At 38.1% G+C, this 19,921-nt stretch overlaps 1 protein-coding gene across 1 annotated transcript in view; it reads left to right on the forward strand.

Moving 5' to 3' along the window:
* The first annotated feature begins 6,239 nt into the window (after window positions 1-6,239).
* The window catches only part of SPEF2 (sperm flagellar and cilia associated 2), a 173,136-nt gene continuing 159,454 nt past the window's right edge, over window positions 6,240-19,921 (forward strand). Inside the window, 2 exon segments of the mRNA XM_024754637.1 lie at window positions 6,240-6,304; window positions 16,794-16,896. Of these exon segments, the coding sequence (XP_024610405.1) occupies window positions 6,247-6,304; window positions 16,794-16,896 (161 nt within the window). The 5' untranslated portion in view covers window positions 6,240-6,246.

Genomic DNA, 19,921 nt, shown 5'->3' on the forward strand with positions numbered 1-19,921 from the left:
GGCAGTTAATTTATTGGATAATCAACTTTATCTTACTAGAATTTCTTTTTAGGCTTTGTTAACTCTTATGTTATGGTTAAAGTATCCCTACAATGAAAGACGTCTTTTCTTTCTGGGTTCTCACCCTAATTTTCAGAGTCTTTAGTGAGGTTTCTCCACTTTGGCAGGTTGAAACTCCAGTCACTTCTAGAAGTGTGAAACTTCCAGAATGTCCAATCAGCTCCCAATCCCCCTGCGCATGGGAAGGCTTGTTTTTGACCAGATCCAAGGAGACACTGAGCTAATTTCTAGAGCTACTTCTGTACATAGCTTCTTCTACTCCATTATTCTATCCCATAAATTCCAGCTGCTTCTTCAACCTGAAACTCCAATCTCTGTTTCCTCCACCTAGTGAGACATTTTCCCTCTGTTTAGTGTCCATTTCTTCAAGTTACAGTCAGGAAATATCCCCCAGGAAGAAATCTGGGGAGACTGTGTACTATATGTCCACTGCCTCAAAACTTGCTTTATATATTTTTCTAGTTTTATAATTGATTACAGTGGATGGAAAGCATGATACTCTTAATTCCATCATGGTCATAACCAGAAGCAGAACACGGGAAGAAGCAATTCTTATGCTCACATGTCCCTTTGTGATCATCATTGTCCTAAGTACAGAGGAATGGGACCTAGCCTGTGACACAGAACAAAAACAAATTATACAACATAAATATAGGTGCTAAAATGAGTGGTACATGTTAAACATCCTGTTGGCATACATAGATTCACAATATTTACTGAGTGAGCATTTTGACAGTTGTAGGTTTGGGTCTGTGAAAATTTTTCTAGGTTCTGTATATCTGAAAATGAAAAGCAATACATGTATTCAGATATCCGAGATTCTACTGGTACATTTTAGCCCACTGCAATTGAGAGGAAAAGGTTACCAATTAGGCCTGTCAATAATAATTTCAAAAAAGAAATCTGACTTGAATGAAAGAGTAGGCTTTGGTGCAATTGGTCAGGAAGAAGAGTCAGGAATTGGTATAGTACATTGTTATTCATGATGGAATGTGTGGAATTAGAGATTCTGGAGTGTCTGGAAAGGCTGGCATATACTTTTTACAGGAGGTGGGGAACCACTGCAGTTTTGTAATGTATAAGGAAGGAATAGCATGATGAAGGAAGATTAGACTGCCAGAAGTATTCAGAAATAATAGGATAAGTCTTTATCTGCATATGAAAAATTGGAATCATAATAAAAAAAGATCCCATCAAGAGTAGTATAGGGACTTCCCTGGTGGTGCAGTGGTTAAGAATTTGCCTGCCAATGCAGGGGACACGGGTTTAATCCTTGGTCCAAGAAGATCCCACATGCCACGGAGCAACCAAGCCTGTGTGCCACAACTACTAATCCTGCACTCTAGAGCCTGCAAACCATAACTACTGAGCCTGTGTGCCACAACTACTGAAGCCTGCATGCCCTAGAGCCTGTGCACCACAACTCCTGAAGCTTGTGCACCTAGAGCCCATGCTCCGCAACAAGAAAAGCCACTGCAATGAGAGCCCGCAACGAAGAGTAGCCCCTGCTCACCGCAACTAGAGGAAGCCCACACACAGCAGTGAAGACCCAACACAGCCAAAAATAAATAAATAAATGTATTTTTTAAAAAAGATTAGAAGTATATAAGATAATGACTTTCAAGAATTACTCAATTAATCAAAACTGTAATTCTCTGGAAATTATTCATTTACAGAGAGACTACAGTGGAGTTAGTTGTCAAACTTGGCACATGTAGAGATCCAGTCTGCTCTAAAGCATATTCCATGAGAGAGATAAGGATGTGGGCCTATGTGCACAAGCGCAATGTTGCAGTAAGAATAATTTGATCAGATTCAGCAAAACTAAGAGGGTTTACTGGCAATGGTTATTTTTTTTCTGGGGAAGGAAAAAGTAAAAAATGAATTCATGGCTCTAAATTTAAGATACTAAAGGTGTTTTGGTTTCTCTGAAAACTTCCATATGGGAAAATAAGAAATTAAAGCAAGAATTCTGACATATGAACTTTGGCTTATCTCAGTCATAGAACATATGACTCACTTTTTTTCATATGGTACCAAGTTATTTGTCTTATTTTGCTTTGTTTTTAACTTGATATTGTTTCAAATCTGATTGCTCTCTAAGATTGAAAATTTAAGTGTTTGCCTGAGAAAGGCACAACCCATATATAAGACAAATCATGTGGCCTGGAAAATATGACACATAAAAGAAAAGGTTATATCTGCTTCAATAGAAAAGACCTCAAGAATTTTGAAACAATTAAATTCTCACAGCATTATAGTTATTTGCCACAAATAATATGAACCTAAATCAATACTTGTTTGAAAATGTGTTGAGAAAGACATTAGAAGATTGCAAAACTGAGCTGTTGGCCAAGTTATGGGTAGTTGGTAAGAGTTAGGTGTCTTGGATGAAAGTTGAAAGGAAAGCACTTATTCTGAGCTTTCAGAATTGAGAAGGGATTGGGATGATGGAAAGAATAGGAGGTTTTGTGAAGGTGGTAACTGATGAGCTGGACCCTGAAGGACAGGTAGAATTGGCTGAGATAGGAAGCTGCCTTTTTTGCAAAGAGAGGACATAGAGATGGGAAAAGTGGGATATAGTAAAGAAATGTGAGCAAGTTGTGCAAAGGGAATTTGTGGCTTACAGTTAAGTTTGGATTGAAGCTAGATTGTAAAGAACCTCCAATGGGGTCTTTTTCCTCCAGGACAGTGGCTCCAAAAATGTTTCCATTCCCACCTTACCTTCACCCTCCCTACATGAAATGCCCTCTGATATTTTCTGTTCCATTGTATTCTTCAGTTTCATTTTTAAAGGATTCTGACATGATCCACTATAGGAATTACATATTCTTTTAAGAGGTCAAAACCCACAGTCAGTAAATGCTGCTCTCGTGAAATTCATGAAAGTGTCTGAGTTAAAGAGTAGAGAAGGAATATGAACTGGACTGGTTGCAGAGAGTGAGAGGGGAAGAGACAGGGAAATCTGGCTTGGCTGCTAATTGTGGGCACTAGGGGAAACATTTGTTGAATTAATGAATATAAAGTGAGCAAGGGCATTGCAAAACATGTCGAGGAGAGGGAATGAGAGAATGATCTAAGGTGATGAGAGAGAAATGAAGAAATGCATGCAAGACATATGTAGAAGACCAAATAAGATTTTCTAAAAATCCATCTATGTATATATACTTATGTATGTATAAATATTGAATTAGTAATAAATAAAATCAAAGCAGATTTATGAAATAAATGTCTCAAAAACTTCTTGAAATATTATAAGCAAATCTAAACTACTCAAAACTAAGCCAACCAGCAATGTAATAGAAAAATTCATACAGCCTCAAGAGAAAAGGAAAGAAACGTTTAGCATCTACCATGAGTCAGACATTAATATGCGCAATTTCTCATTTAATCCTCATAACCCTGTCAAACAAATATTGATGTCCTTGTTCTACAGACAAGGAACTGAGCCTCAGAAGTTAAGTAGTTTTTCCAAAGTCAAAAAACTAGTTGGATCAAAAGCAAACATCTAGAGCCAGGTGTGTCTGATTCCAAAGCTTGGGCTTTATTGATAGTGTAAAATTCTATTTATGAAAAAATCTTGCAATTATTTTTTAAAAGAATAAGGTGTATTTCATTTCGGTACACAACAGGACTTTTCAAGCCAACTTGTGGTCTCAAGATAACTCTTTGTAATCCATCCTGGACTATTTACAAAGAATAAATAAGGATTTATAAATAAATGACAGGTAATGTTTTAAAAAATAAATTTTTAATCTAGTTTTAAAATTCCTGTGATAGTTACAATTAAATGCAAGATCCAGATACACAAAAAATTTAATTAAAAAAACAATAAGGATGCCATCTCAAGAACAGATGGGAAACTGTCCATTTCTTTAATCATCTCCTCTCCCAGCTGATTCCACATGGGGAAACAAACAAGTCACATATCATATTAATGCAAAAATCCAACATGAGCAGTGCTAGAAACCTTTCCCAGAGCTGGGATTTCAATGGAAAGACAATAGATTTAATGGTAAACTTGGAATAATAACTAAAGTAGCAATTTCAAGAAAAAACACACAGTAAAATGCATGTATTTCAGTAATAGCTCAAAATTTTCATTAATATTTCAATGTCAGATCACTTTCAAGTGGGATGCTTTAGGAACTGAAAAAAATTATCATGCTTTTTTTGTGAGATGAAAGACTTTGCCTTAATTTTGTAGTGTCTGTTCTTCATTTATCTAAATTCTGTATAAAGACTTCTTTTCCAAAATACCACATTGGCAGACTGGGAGCTGGGTTCCAAAGACAAACACTACAAATGACTCTTCGAAACAAACAACAACCAAACAGCTCCTACAGATGGGCACAGAAATATTTTGCTCTGATGTGGGAATAATAGCACATAGCTATGGATGGTTTATGAGCTCAGGCATTCTCTTCTGGTGCAGCTGTGGAATTCGATGCACCCTCATCTACATCCTTCCCCAAAAGCAATTTTCTCAGCAATCTAGAAAACATTGGTTTCTATCCCCCAGGCTTTATAGACTGAAATTAAAGCTTGGAACTTCTTAATAAGTGTGTAACACTAGTCTTCAGTTTAAATATACTACGGGGATGACAAGCAGCAGGAGTGTCTTGGAGGTCATTTCCAGGCAGGTATTCATCCCTTAGAAGCATTTTCAGGGATGACTTATTTCCAATGCATAAAGGTTTATTAGATATATTCCCCCAAGCTATAGAGGCTGTTTTCCGAATCTGGATAACTCTACTGTGAGACATATTAAATGCATCAGGCTCCAATTCTGCTGGCAATAAATCTCCCTCAGAATTCCCATTGTATTTAGTTATGCCTGCTGTGTTGGATGTGAGGAAACTCATGGGATAGGAGATTTCAAAGTTAAGTAAAGTCAACAGTGAAATAGTACTAAACTTTTATCCAATCAGGACACATGGATCAATTTCAGATTAATCTTAAAAGACATTTCTTCTTTTAGGACATTACTGTTATTATTCTTACAGTTTAAAAGAATCATAATTTGATGTATCCAAGCTTTTAGGGGGAAAATTCCTTATATTTGTGACATACATATATATACTATTATATATGTATATAATTTTTCCCATTATTCTATCTAAACTTGTAGAAATTATTAAAGAAAAATTTTTCTTACCATTGTTAAAGACCATAAGGAAGACTTTATTCAAGGGACTACTGCAGTGAGGTTTTGCAGCAGGGGATAGAGTTTGGGCTGAATTCTGAATACAACAAGGAAAAGTGGGGATTTACAGCCAAGGAGCAGGGTTGGGTCTATGGGTGGAAAACTACTAAGAGGAAACAGCAGGGCTAAAGGCTAAACTAACTTGACAGGGTGAGGAATGAGGTATTAGATCAGATATGGGTGGGGGATTTTCACTAAACTGATCCAGCAGGATTTTTGCTAAAACTTGACAAAGGGGCCAAGGACAGAGTTCAAGGTGGGACCTCAGAGGGAAGAGGGCTCAGAGGAGGCTGACTCGGGTTTGGGCAAAGTGAGAGTCTTTCTCAAAATACAATTTAAAATATTACCTGGAAGGCAAAACTGACCAGAAAAGCAGCTCATTAAACATTCACCTCTCAAAACAATATAAAGATGTGAATTACCCTAAATGTTAGTTCTGTCACCACCACCGACAAAACTTGAATGCTTCCTGCGTTCAGAATAAGATGAATAAGACCTATTCTATATGCGTAGCCCATACAATGTAGCAATTAAAACTGGCCATTCGAGTAGGACCTTCCATAGGTTTCTCTGAGAGACAAACAGGAAGAAAAGAATTCCCTTTCAATCAAGACTCTTTCTCTTTCTGCTTGTCCAAGAACCCCTTGCTCAGTCCACTAGCTTCCCTGCTTCGCCCCTCCGCACCCCACTTCTGCTAACTTAGCGCTCTTGAAGGTCCGCACCGCCGTCTCCCGGCCTTCGAAGCCCACTGCGCTTGCGCACATCCAGGTCTTACCCGCCAGCAGGGGGCAAGTCACCATTTTCAGTTCTCCCCGGCTGGACTCTGGCGCCCTTCTTCTCCCAGCCTTCTCCCTTAGCTCTGGCCTGGAGACGCTTCCTTAGCAACGGGTCGCCCTTAGCAACAGGAGGACGCGGGCGGGCTGACTGGGTTTCCCGCGCGTTCCTGGCACCTGCCTGCGGTGGGAGGCGCAGGCCGAGCCATGTCGGAGATCCTGTGCCAGTGGCTCAACCAGGAGTTGAAGGTGTCCCAGACCGTGAGTGAGTGTCACAGCCTGGGGAGAGCGGGCCGGGGGCGAGGGGGGCGCGGAGCCTGGAGCGCGGCGCGCTGATGGAAGGTGGCGGCGTGGCAGGCGCTAGCTGCCCGCTACGGCTCACCTCAGCCGCTGCAGGGCTTCTCCCGCCTCCGCTCTGCCGCTCAGAGGTATCCATCATCACGGTGGTCCCAATCCCGCAGGTTCTGACCTACCGTGGTGCTCAGCCATCAGAGGCTTCAGGGAGGGCTCCCTTGCTCCTTTGGAGAGAAGAATTTTCTGGACTCTATCGTCTGGCCCTGACATTGCTCCTTTCACACTCAAGCGTGGTGTGGTACTAAGCCAACGAAATACGAAGCCTGAAAGCCAGCTACCGCGCTACTAAATGTGTGCCCCTGGACAAGTTTACAATACCTTCTCCTTCTTCCAGTGTGTTTCCTCCAGTATAGAACAGATCCAGTCATACTTGCCATACGTAACTGCCTCGCAGGAGAGGAGAGTGTGTGAAATGAGTTAATGCAGAATATATTAACTTTTACAAATTTCAGCAGTCTTAGCTCAAATGTACACATTAGCCGCTTCTGACCACTTTTCATTCTTCCCAAAGCTGACCTTCTTCACTAACCTGATTTTCCCCGAGCCATGAAGTTGCCGCCCCAAGTTTCTAAATCTCACAACCACAGAGGCAGTTTTACATGTTGGCACCTTCTGTGACAGTCAAAATTCAGAATAGCACTACCCCCCCATTCAACTTCTTTCTGTTTGTCTCTTAAGCAGTTCATTTTCCAGCTGGTAATGTTTTTGCTCAAAGCAAGAGGTTTTCAGACCGAATCATTTCAGTCTGTTTTTCCCAGAAGCATCCTTGCATAATGCCAACTTGCTACCAGAGGGGCAACAGTGCCAACTCAACCTTAAGTCTTAAGTCATCCACAGAATTTGCTAGATCAGTCGTGTCTCTGCAGCCACACAGTATTTGTTATCAGCGTTTAAGATCTTTAACTTTGGAGCTTCTCCAGTTGCCTTTCTTGAGGCATAAAACCCGGATTTTTTCTTTGCCAAACCACCACCGGCACATGCCCTGGGAACCGCAGTAACTTTTCCCCCCAGGATTCTATGATCATCCCATGTGTCTCTGACTGTTCCTCACCTAAAATATGATGCTGATCTCAGGGTGGCGTTTAGCATTTTTCTTTTCATATTTCTTTCTCACCATAGGAGCCAAAATGTAATAACATGCCCTTAAGATATACTCTTCCGAAGAAAAGCAGTTATAAATTGCTGAGTTTAATTTGGTTTATTTACTTGATTAATAAAAACCGCACCCTTTGCTCAAGTCCCTAAGAAATAAAGAAAAACAGTAGTATGCCATTCTAATTGTAATCAGTTTGGGAATTTTGGTTTTGAGAGGAGGAGGAAGAATTACTTCATTCCGTGAATATTAAAAGACTGGAGACTTTTTAAGTAAGAATTTAAATAACATAAACTGTAAATGGAAAATTCCCAGTGTTTGCTTTCCCGAAGCATAACGCCAGAAGCTGTTAGCAGAGACAGCTGCAGTATTCTGCATCCCATTCACTAGCAATACATATTCATTTTTTGAACCCAGTTGCTAAGAGGAGCCTAAAAAGAGAGAGACAATCCCCTAAGTAACCAAATTCCATATTGTAAAAGGCTTTTCTGACTATAGGGCACACATTCAACTGTGTTTGGAAACAAACAAGATAGGATTTGTGCACCTAAGAAGCACACTGCCAGTTGATTTCTGTCATTAGATAAGGCATCCTATGGTGTACAATGGAAGGCTTAGAATGGTTCAGAGGAACTCTCATGGAAGGACTGTTAAGTGGGTACAACCTCTGGGGAAAGTAATTGGGCAATTGCTGGATAAGGATCCTGTTAAGAGCAAGGATTTGGAGGCCAGACTGTTTAGGTTGAAATCACTTATTCACACTTACTAGCTAGTGACCTTGGGCAATTTATTTACCTAAATATTATGATATTCAAAATAGGGGTAATAATAATATCGCATTGAGTTGTGTCAAGACTAAATGAGATAATAAATGTAAAACATTTAGAACAGTCCCTGAGACATAGTAATGACAAATCTTACTTTACAGAAACTATCATACAAAAATAAAATCACCAATATGTAAGGACATTTGAACAAGGATGTTTATTGCTACATGGATGGTAGGGGCAAAAAGGAAAAAAAATGGAAACAGTTTGAATACCCTTCAGTAGCAGAGTACTTGGGTAGATGATGCTATGGATTGTTATGCAGTTGTTAGAACAAATGAGTTAGTTGCTATAACTTTTGACATAAAGAACGCTCAAGTAGGGCTTCCCTGGTGGCGCAGTGGTTGAGAGTCCGCCTGCCGGTGCAGGGGATGTGGGTTCGTGCCTCGGTCCGCGAAGATCCCACATGCCGAAAACACAAAAGTTACAGCTTATTGTAACCAGTATAATTTCATTGTTGCATGAGGATGTGTGACAGAAAAGTGTGGAGAGGCATATACTGGGCTGTTGACATACACAGGACTCTTCATTTTGTGGTTTGTGTAAGCATAGAAGTGTGGAAGGATATAAACCAGTGTATTGGTATTGGTTACCCTGGGAAAGAAGATTGCTGGCTTTTTTTTTGTACATCTGTGTTATTTGGCTTTTTGCTTAAATATAAAATTAAAGAAGTAGATCAAACATCACATGACGAAATAGGAGAAAAAGAGGTTTAACATTTTGGTTGAAATATAGTAAGTATCTTGAAGTATTGGAGGGTTACATAAGAGTTATTTTCTCTAATAAAGTTTATAAATGGAAGAAGAAGAATAATAAAAGTTATCCCTTCTTGAACACTTAGGTACTCACACCAGACGCTGTGCTAAGCCTTTTACATGGGTTTTCTTTTTTAATCTTTAAAAAAGCTCTAAGAGGCATTGTCCCAGTTGTACAGATGAGTAAAAGAGGCTGAGTGAGCTTGGTAATTTGTTCAGGGTCACCCATCTAGTAGGTACTAGAACTAGAATTTGAAGCTAGATCTTTGACTAGTACTCTTAGGCGCTGTATTATATATTAGAGTGTATGCTTAAGGAATATGTTTTTTTAAAAATTTACCCTCCCAAGTGTATTCATTTGAGCTCCTTTTAATGAGGATTATTGTTCATTTTGAAATCACAAGCAGTACAGAAATTCAACCACCCAGACATGTTGTAACTTCACAGGGCATAACCTAATTCCTAGATGCTTAAATGGCAAAGGTGGATTTATTGATGTTTTTAAAAAGTGGTTCAGTCCATATGTTGCTTGCTGGGACAGAGAAAACAGAATGAGAATGCCAAGTGAATGCATTGCTGTCATTGGAGAGGTAGCTAAAGCCGATTGATTTCTGGATTATTCCGAAAGGTAGAAGTCAATTTGGATAAAGCATCTCATGTTGAATTTTGTGTTGTCTGGACTACCCTGAATATCAGCAGTAAGAAAATGAATTTCAATGATCCTCAGTTGAGAATAGTCTCCCTCCACTTAATGAGGTTTCTGGGAGTCACCTGAGGCTTGATTAGTGTCAACACCTGACACTACATCTATGACAAAATCTATGTTACTAAAGCTAAGGATCTCCAGTGAGTTAAGTTTAACAAAACGGTTTGTCCTGGAAAATAATGCTTAGACGTATATGTTAATGAAATGTCTTAAAATACAAAAAGTTGTTCAACACAAAATCACATCTGAAATTCAAGCAATTATTTTTATAACAAAAATAAGCAATATAGAATAATGTTACCAAGAGATCTGCTGTAATATGCTTTACAAACTCTCAGTTATTTTCAAGAATAAGCATTGCCTCTGTTTTACAAAACGCCTGTGAATACACTGTAAGAGGAAACTGGCATCAGAATGTCATAACTAAACATTCTCCACAAATGAGTAGAAGCGTTTGAATTCCATGTACTGAACAGATCAGATTCCTTGTAAAAATGGATGCATAAGACAGTCCATATGATTTTGGATTCTGGATGGAGCTATATTGAAAATTGTAAATACCTTATTATGCATATTTTTATTGTTTCAATAGTCTTAAACATTGTTATCAATAGTAACAAGGAACCAATAAAGAGAAAAGCGAGTTAAGAAAGTTTAGTATCCCTAAGTCTTGATTTTATAGTAGCCAAATTATAAATAATAATCTCTAGTCCCAATTTTATACCCTGAGAAGTAATAATAATAATTGCTATATATTTGGGAGGGTATCTAATGAGATTGCAAATGGAAAATATCTACCACAGTGCCTGTCATCTATACTAGAGCTAGATACTCAAATATTATTTCAACCACTTTTCTGCCTCTCACTTTAGAAGTATGTCTATTATGGTGTCTGTCACATAATAGGCACTTAGTAGATAATTGTTTATTACATGAGAATGTATGAGTGAGACAAAAGTAGGGCAAAGTATTGTTTTTGACTGAACCTTATGGATTTGTTCATCTCAGAAAGGTCACCCTGGGTGCTTTGATCCTCACCTTTGTGATTTCAGAAGCTCTGCTTTCTTACTTAAAGCAACTTCTTAGGAATTGTCACATGCTAACAGAAATTACATTCTGCTGGTTTTATCAGCTACAGTACCAATTCATCATGTGGAAAAGGACAGCAGAATAATGTATACTGGCAATGGAAAGTAATGCATGTCTTGGTGGGCTGGTACGCTCAGGAGGAGACCAAATTTATAGATCAGATTGCTCCTTGACAGTTAGAAATTAGACATTACCAAAAGAATCCTCAAATCAAGCTAATACTTGATGTGTTTTACTTTTCTGCTCTAGAGATATTTTATCTAGATATCAGTGAGTGGTTAGATTCGATTAGATTAAGTTAGATTAGATTAAAGTCAGATTCCCTCCTCCTTCTCTTCCCCCAGTGCTTGGGGAAATCATACTGTTCAATGATATTTTCCAGTGTTACTGCTACTACAAAAGCTTCTAAAATTATGATATTTGTGTGTTTTTCTTCCATTGTAGCGTATCTCTATTCTGAATAAGTTTAACTAATACATTTCAAGATTATCATTTACATGATGCATACAAAATTTAAATAGATAAATTATTGTGAGTTTTAAGAGGTGGCCTATATTCCTTGTTAATTGGGTTTATAAGTGGGTTTCCATAGGTGGCTAAGTCTGTCCTTTTGTATTAAATCTCAGTAGTTTTTGTTTTAAAGAGTGATATTGTCTACTGATGTCCCAAATTTTAGGGACATCCTTAATTTGGACCCCCTTGTGCACTAACTAACCCCTTGTGCACTAACTATACTTAATCTGGGTTCCCTTGTACACTAACTAAAGATCTTATGTCCACATTTTTTCAAAAGTACCAAATTTTATTTTAAGAAAAAAATAGAGATATCAAAAAATCCTATTGAATATTTATTTATATACCATATTTTATAACGTATTGTAGTGACCTTTTATTAGCCTGTGACCTTACCGTATCATAGAGACATAAAATTTTAGATCTGAAAAAGAATCTTAGACATCATTGAATTCTTCTTTGGCACATGAGGAAATCAGATCAGATATGTATAGAGATTTGTTTAGGGTTATACAACTTAGGTAGTGGAAAGTTAGTAGCAGATTCTGAGTATGCTGACTTTTAGTTCATTCCCCTTTCCCCCAGGTATTATTAAACCACACATTTTCTCATACTTTAGCCTTTCAGGGTCATTAGGAAATACATGGTTTGTCATGTAATGTAACAAATTATTTTATATTTACTGGTTAGTTCAGCAGCATTTTCCTTGATTGAAATTTGGCCTCTGTTGACTAGAAATTGAGAGAGCAAATCTAATAACGGGAGACTGTTGTATAAATCAATGTCAAAATTTTAAGATATGAAGTTCCAAGAATGCCACCCAAAATTTTAACCATTAAAGAAGGTTATATAATATAGCAATTGAGATTTTGTTTCAGATAGTAAATCTTGAGAATTATGATGAAGTCTTCAAAGGAGAAAATTATAAAAGTTGATCATCCTATTCTGGTACTAGAAGAAAAGAAATTGTCAAGGTCCTCCAGCCAAAGAGCACAGGATACACCTGTAGTTGAACAAAATTGAGTTTACTGACTGGTTGCAACACATACCATGAGGAACTGTGGGGCTTCTCCAGAAGAGGATGTTAGAAAGGCCTTATAGCATTTGGGTTTGTGTTAGGTGTTTTTGGGGGAGGGCTCAAGGAAGCAGCGCTTTGCTCTGAATTGGAACCTGTAAAGGGAGCATAGACAACTCTATGATTGGATATCTTAATAAAACTTATCTAGGAAGTGGGGAGAGCAAAGCAAGGAAAAAGAAAAAGCAGCAACCACTCATATCAGTCAGAATAGGGGGATGATATTTGATCATTTTTTGTGTTTTGGCCAATACTGTTTCGGGCTGAGTTCAGACATGATTACAGAGAGATTTTGTTTCTGTCTTAATCCATCAGGGTCACTGAGTAGCCTTGTCTGGTGTTGGTGTGATGTGAAATTGATTACGTTCGGCAGAAGGCCAAGGTCTAGCTGTGAGTGCTGGGCCAACTCCTAGCAACACCAGGGCCTAATTGGGCGAGGCCAGTACCCAGCCACCAGCAGCTGCTTTTCTCTCTCAAATGAAAGTAAATTTGCTTGGCTTTTTTTTTTTTTTTAGAACATTTTGGTACATGACTCTTTTTGAATTATGGTTTTCTCAGGCTATATGCCCAGTAGTGGGATTGCTGGGTCATGGTAGTTCTATGTGTAGTTTTTTAAGGAATCTCCATACTGTTCTCCATAGTGGCTGTTAAAATGTGGTTGTAAAGCACTTATACTCCAATAAAGATGTAAAAAAAAAAAAACAACCTAGGCTAGGTCTTTGATCTTCTAGTGAAGGAGGAGCAAAGGACACTTAGCATAGAATGTGTAGGTCTATAGCCCCTTGTCTACAATCCACAAATCCCCAGATCTCTTTAGTCATTTGGTGGCAAAACTTGACCAGAAATGCTGTGAGGCTACGTTTTGTCTTTATTTCTCCCACTCAAATGGTTTGCTCTAAAAATCAACTATGTCTGATTACATGTGCTTCCCCAGACTGACGAGAGTGTTATAGCTTACCTGGCCCCAAGAGTAGGCCTGTATCTGAATTTAAGGATAGGGTCAACTAGTTGTTCTCTGAGTACTGAGTTACCTTTAAATAAAGATGTTTCTACTATAGTCATTGAGGATCTATTACTGAGCTTAAAATTGTGTAATTGATATAACCTGTTGTCTTAGAGTAGGAGGCAGTAATAATAACAATAAAATGACCATTGAGCACTTACTATATGCCAGGGATTATGCTACACACTTTACATGGAATTATCTCATTTAATTCTCAAACCAACTCTCAGGAGGTAGAACTCATCATTCTCTCTCTTTTAAAGACAGGACACTGAGGCTGTGTAACTATCCAAGGTCTTGGGGCTTATAAATGGTCAAAGAGTCAAACTAGAGAATATTTCTCCAGAGCCTGTGCTCTCCTCATTACCATTTGGAATGTAGAAGACTTATCTTCTTTTGTGCTTTCTCCAGCTGGCTCAGGTGGAGAAACACATAGACCATTTTGCCCTCTGTCCCAGCCTAAGGTAGACAAAGGCCCACATCAAAGATTTCAGCAAATGAAAATGATGGGTATCAGATCTGAGGCTTGGAAGACTGGAGGCATGGCTGAGTGGCTGCTGAACAACGTTTCCCAGATGTAGCTCATTTTAGAGCTCAGGGTGAAGAACGTCACTGGGCTCCCATGGTTCATGTATTTCTCATATTCTGCATTGCTCCTTATCCTAGAGTCAACCCACCTCTTCTTCCCTGTAGGTAATTCCAGTTGTGAGTGCAAATTAACTTATAGAGGTGGCCGTCATGAAGTTAGTCATGGTATTCCAGAACATGTACTGGGAAGGAAAATTTGATAAACCAAAGGGAAAAAAAGAATCTTTCCTTTGAGTTTTCTTTTCTCCTTACTGTTTCCCTCCCCTCGCCTCTCTCCATGTCTCTTTCTCTCTCTGGCTTCTTATCTTCCTTTCCATACTTTTTAATCTACATATTCCTGGTTATCTGCTCTTTCTTCATCTGATTTCTTGCATGTATTCTTCTTTTTCCTCCTCTTTCATTTTTTTCTATGTGTTTTCTCTCTGTTACTTTTGCTATAGCTCTTCACTCATTATTCTCTTCTGTGTTCCTGGGGTGTAAAAAAAAAAAAGATCTGAGAGTGTATAATACACACAGAGCTGCAGACACATGCTTTCATACTTATTTATAGTAAACTACTTGACAGTGAAATAATGTGTTTACTGTTCTTCTTTGACCTTTGTATCCAAAATGCCCCTATTTTAACCATATCAGAATTGCCTTATTAATAAGTCCTGCCAATTCAAAGGAAGTGAATTATGATTTTATTTTTCTAGTGACTCTTTGTAGCAAAGAGTTCGCTGCAGACCATTTGCCTGATAAGTTGAGAGTGATGGACTAGGACCCAGTTATTCCCCAGTTATTCACAGGCTAGATTTCAGGTCTTCAGTCAACAGGAACAATAGACAAAAGGCAAAATCCAGTGAGAGTGGGGGAACGAGACCGCCCAAAGGCCCCTGAATACAAAATAATAGTCTTTAGATTTTTAGTAGGAATCCATAGTCTGACGATGACTGTACGTCCAATGGCGCTTCAGAAAGCTAAGAATAGGGACAGGCTATAGAAGAGAAAAAGGAAAGAAGCAGAAAGGAGAAAGCAACAGCCAGAAGAGGTGCAAGGCACAGCCAGAGCAGCCCGGATGGCACAGTGAGGACAGTGGTGGCAGCCGAAAACCAGGGAACAGCGTTGGAGGCCAGCAGTGGGGAGTCTCTGAGGAAAGGAGAAATCTGCAGTGACTCAGCAGGAGGAGATGGCACACCTCTGCCTTTTGGGTGCAGAAGGAGCTATTTGGATTTCAGTTGCTTCCAAGACTACTGCTGTATGATGCCAGAAGGCACTCAATAGATTTTAGTGCTAGATAGCTTAGGGGCTCACCCCAAGAAAACAGAATCAGTGAGAATAGTTGACATCTTTTTAAACTACTTTATAATTATATTGATTTAACCTAAGAATTGGGGTATTATTGAGTCTAAAATACTTTGAGAACAGATATTGGGAAAGCTTTGGGCAAAATTGTGGGCTGGTGTCAAATATGCAAGAGTCTTAGGATAATGTGAAGTCTTCTGAGTAAGGACTCTGTACAGTGGCCTTTATGGAGCAACTCAACTCACCTCCCTGCAACCACGCACCAAGCATCAGTTCTACAAATCGTGAAGAAATTACTTTTTCTTCATTTTCAGATAGCCACCTTATTACTAGTCAAATAGATAAAAGAGGATAATTCAGTATGAATGAGTTTGCGATACTGTGATAATATGTAATATTTTATAGATATTTAGTATTGCTATTGCCTAAAGGACTCTGATAGAAATACACTGAAGATTTTTGGACGATTTTGAAGTCATTTGAGAGATGATGGCTTTGTCTTATGACAATATAATTTATTTTATGTATCGATTTTGTATATCATTCTTGAATACTGTGTAACCCTATACCCTTCACTTCATAAGAAAAATGCAAGGGACCCCAAACTAAGGACATTGTTAAAGAAAGCAAATTCTGTTTAACACTTAATTTCTTTTTCTGCGCTCATCATTACGTGCATACTATGTGGCAGGCATGGTATCAAGGAATTCTCATACGTTACCTTTAATCTTTAAAATAGCTCTCCAAGATAGATATAGATATGATGAGGGGACAGAAACTCAGGAAGCTTAAACTTAAGGAGCTTGGAAGAGGTTGCACAGCTAGTAAAAGGCAGAGCCAAGATTCCTGCATAGATATCTCTGGCTCCAAATTCTGTCTTCCTCTGGGCTGTCTCCATCATTGCACAGAACACCAACTAGACTGGAGTAAACCCTGGAGCCAACAAGGAAAAGCTTGATTATGTTCAGCAGGCTTTATTTAAGAAGGTGCAGATGATTTCTGTAAAATTTCCATTGCAAAATGGTTAAAATTAAGTTTTGAGGTTTAAAGAAGTTAGATTGTACCTTACCTGGCCAGAATATGAAATCATCATCCACAGGTTTTACTGATAACTAAGGTATTAGAGTATAATTTTATAAAATATATTGAGGGTTTGTTTTTAGATCTAAGGTTATATGTTTTATTGGTTGTGTTTTGTTTGGTTTGATCAAAAGTTTTCTTTTCCTTCAAAATGTCATATGTTATCAACTACTGATCTACATTTATTCAGGGTTCTTTATAAGATGTCTACGGTTAAACTTCAATATTTTCATTTGGTTATTACAAGATGTTTTTAGAAGTATTTTCATGGCATTTTGAGTTCAAGTTAAATTAAGAAGTTTTACTCTATGTGTACATAATGAAAATATATAAACTCTATGTACAACATTATATTTACTTTTTTAATCTCCACGTTCTAAAATTCAGGTCCCAAGTCATTTGCAAAGGCATTTTCCAATGGCTATCTAATTGGAGAAGTTTTGCACAAGTTTGCACTTCAGGATGATTTTGCAGAATTTTCAGAAAGCAGGTTAGTGAGATTATTCCTTACTTTAAAAAAGGTCAATTCCTTTGGCATTTGGATGGTTTTAGCCCAAAGTTAACATTAAAGAGTCATTTACCACAAGATTCCCCTAAACCAGCCAAGCATCCATTGGTATGGAAATTGCTGCTTCCTCACATATACATACTTCATAGTCCCAGGAGTACAAAGGAGAGAAAGTTATAAGGTTGCAGCAAGCCCTCATCTCTAGATGGGCCCCATTTTAATATCTTCTGTATTCCTGCAGTCCTGTGTTTTATCAAATTTGTGAAGCTTTCACCCATCATTTCTCCAAAAGTTCGTTCTGCCCATTTCTTTCTTTTCTCCTTCTGGGACTCCCACTATGTGTATGTTGGTATACTTGACAGTATCCCACAGGTTTCTGAGGCTTTGTTGATTTTTAAAAATAAACTTCTTATTTTGAACAGTTTTAGATTTACAGAAAAATTGCAAAGATAGTACAGAGAGTTCCCATATTGTTCATATCCAGTTCCCCCTACTGCTACCATCTTATATTCATATGGTACATTTTGTACCAAAGATTTGTTGTAATTTTTATCTAATGTCTTTTTTGTTCCAGTATCTCACCAGGATACCACATTATATTTTATAGCCATGTCTCCTTAGATTCTTCTTGGCTGAGACACTTTCTCAGACTTTCCTTGTTTTTGATAATCTTTACAGTTTAGAAAAATTAATAACTGGTCAGGTATTTTGTACATTGCTCCTCAGTTGGAATTTGTCTGATATTTTTTCTCATGATTAGAATGAGTTTATGTGTTTTGAGATTCTGTTCATTTTTCTTCATTCTTTTTCCTTTCTGTTTCTCCTATAAATAATTTCAGTTGATCTATCTATGAGTGTACCAATTCTTTCTTCTGACAACTCAAATCTCCTGTTGAGCTATTCTAGTGAATTTTTACATTTCAGTTATTGTACTTTTCAACCTTAGAATTCCACTTGGTTCTTATTGTTATAATTTCGATTTCCTTATTGATATTCTATTTTTGTTGAGATGTTGTTCTCATACTTTCTTTTTTAATGGTTAAAAAATGGATTGTTTTAGTTGTTTTAACATTTATAATAGCTGACTTAAGGTCTTTGTCTAATAAATTCAGCATCTGGGCTTCCTCAGAGAGTTTCTATTGACCTTTTTTCCCCCTATATATGGACCATACTTTCCTTTTTCTCTGTGTGTCTCGTAATTGTTGAAAATAGACATTTAAAATAATACGAGTTAGCTCAGATTATCCCACCTTCCCATGGTTTGTGATTGTTGCTGCTGCTTCTTGTTTGTTTAATGACTCTCTTGGACTAATTTTGGAAAGTCTGTATTCCTTGTTGTGTACAGCAGCTGAAGACTCTGCTTGGTTAGCTTAGTGAATAGAGCGAATGAACAGAGCTCAGCAAATGAACAGAGATATTTTTAAATATCTTAAACTGATAAATCTTTCCTGACTGAGAGACTATGAGTCTGTTGAGGTGTCTCCAATGCTTTCACAGTTTACAACCCTGCCTTAGCCTTTACTTCCTGTTTGTACAGGACCTCAAGATCAGCCAGAGGTGAGAGATTTGGGCCTCCTTCTGTCTTTCGTGCTTATCCAAATATTCCTACACATGCATATGGCCCTCTAGATCTCCAGGAATATGTCAGAGCTTTTCAAAGTGCCCAATGGATATTTTATTCTTATATCTTCTTTTTAAGTTTTTGAGTAGACTCTTATTTGCTCCAGTGGTATCACTGCCTTAGATAGCTGTGATCTTAAACAATTGCCTCTGATTGTTTTTCACTAATACCCTGGGAATAAGTCTTCTTTCAGTGATTGAGCTCTAAAAAATATCAAATAATGACAACGTCCTGAGGATAGGACTTTTTGAGAAGGTTGAAACCTGTTTGTCCTCTCTGATGGCTGCTAGGCTGCTGGTTTTTACAGCTCCTATTGTTGCAAGTCTACTGTAGAGATGGGGAGAAGGGAATGGGAATAGTGCAAGTTAAAATGATCAAAAGCTCTCTGTTTTAACTGAGATTAAGTTTTTTCTTAAATAAATGTTTCTTAGATTGTTACAAGCCTTTGGATAATTTCTGGAGTTATGAAAAAGTTGATTTTCATAATTTTTGTCAGTTTTATTATTGCCTTTATGGAGGAATGGATTTTTGGAGGTCCTTGCTCTACCATTCCTGACATCCTGCTCCATCTCCATGTTTTAACCTGATATTTCCCACTCAAGTATTTCTTAGCTTTTGGTTGCTTGGAATAGTAGGCTTCCATTGAGCAGTACCTATGTCGCAAGACTTTAAGGCAAAAGAATCTGGTACCTCCATTCTAGAGGTGAGTCATTCTTTCACAATCCAGATTATGCTAGTTGTACAGGTAATAATAGTATAATACAAGAGGAGCCATGGATTGGAAATACATTTTCATGCCAAATAAGCGTCTGTTGCTAATCCCAGACAATTTCTTAAGCTTATAGGGTACTGGGTAACATTCTAATACATACCCTACACCCCGTGTCTCACATCTCTTCCTCAAGGGCAAGGGATACACGGTCCTTCACAGCTTAGCCCTGACTGCCTCCTCTGCCTGAGCTCCTAGCCCTGTGCCCACTCTGCTTCTACCTTAATTTCCTCCCCTCCAGTGGAAGCCAGGATCAGCCTCTAAGGTATAAGATTTCCAGGGTAGCTAAGTCAGTGTCTATGCCCTTCTTTTCTCCTTTTGCTTTCTCACAAGTTCTCATATGACCAGATTGATTTGTGATGGTCTGCATGTAACCAGGTTTCCAACCCTTTGTTGTTGTTGTTGCTTATTATCCCTTTATGAAAGTTATAAAGTTATCTTGTACATTTACTTATTATAACACTGGTCACTTTGTTGTCAGTTTCTTTTTTTGTGTCTCTTTCACGTTGCACATTGTACGTTCAAGTGCCTTAAAGTTATGGGTATGAGTTATTTTTCTTTGCATCCCCGGGGCCACCAGAGGCCTGGCACATGTTCAGCTTTCAGTAAATGTTTTT

Source organism: Neophocaena asiaeorientalis, unplaced genomic scaffold (genome assembly GCF_003031525.2).
Source record: "Neophocaena asiaeorientalis asiaeorientalis breed wild unplaced genomic scaffold, Neophocaena_asiaeorientalis_V1.1 scaffold229, whole genome shotgun sequence".
In the NCBI taxonomy this organism is placed as follows: domain Eukaryota; kingdom Metazoa; phylum Chordata; class Mammalia; order Artiodactyla; family Phocoenidae; genus Neophocaena; species Neophocaena asiaeorientalis.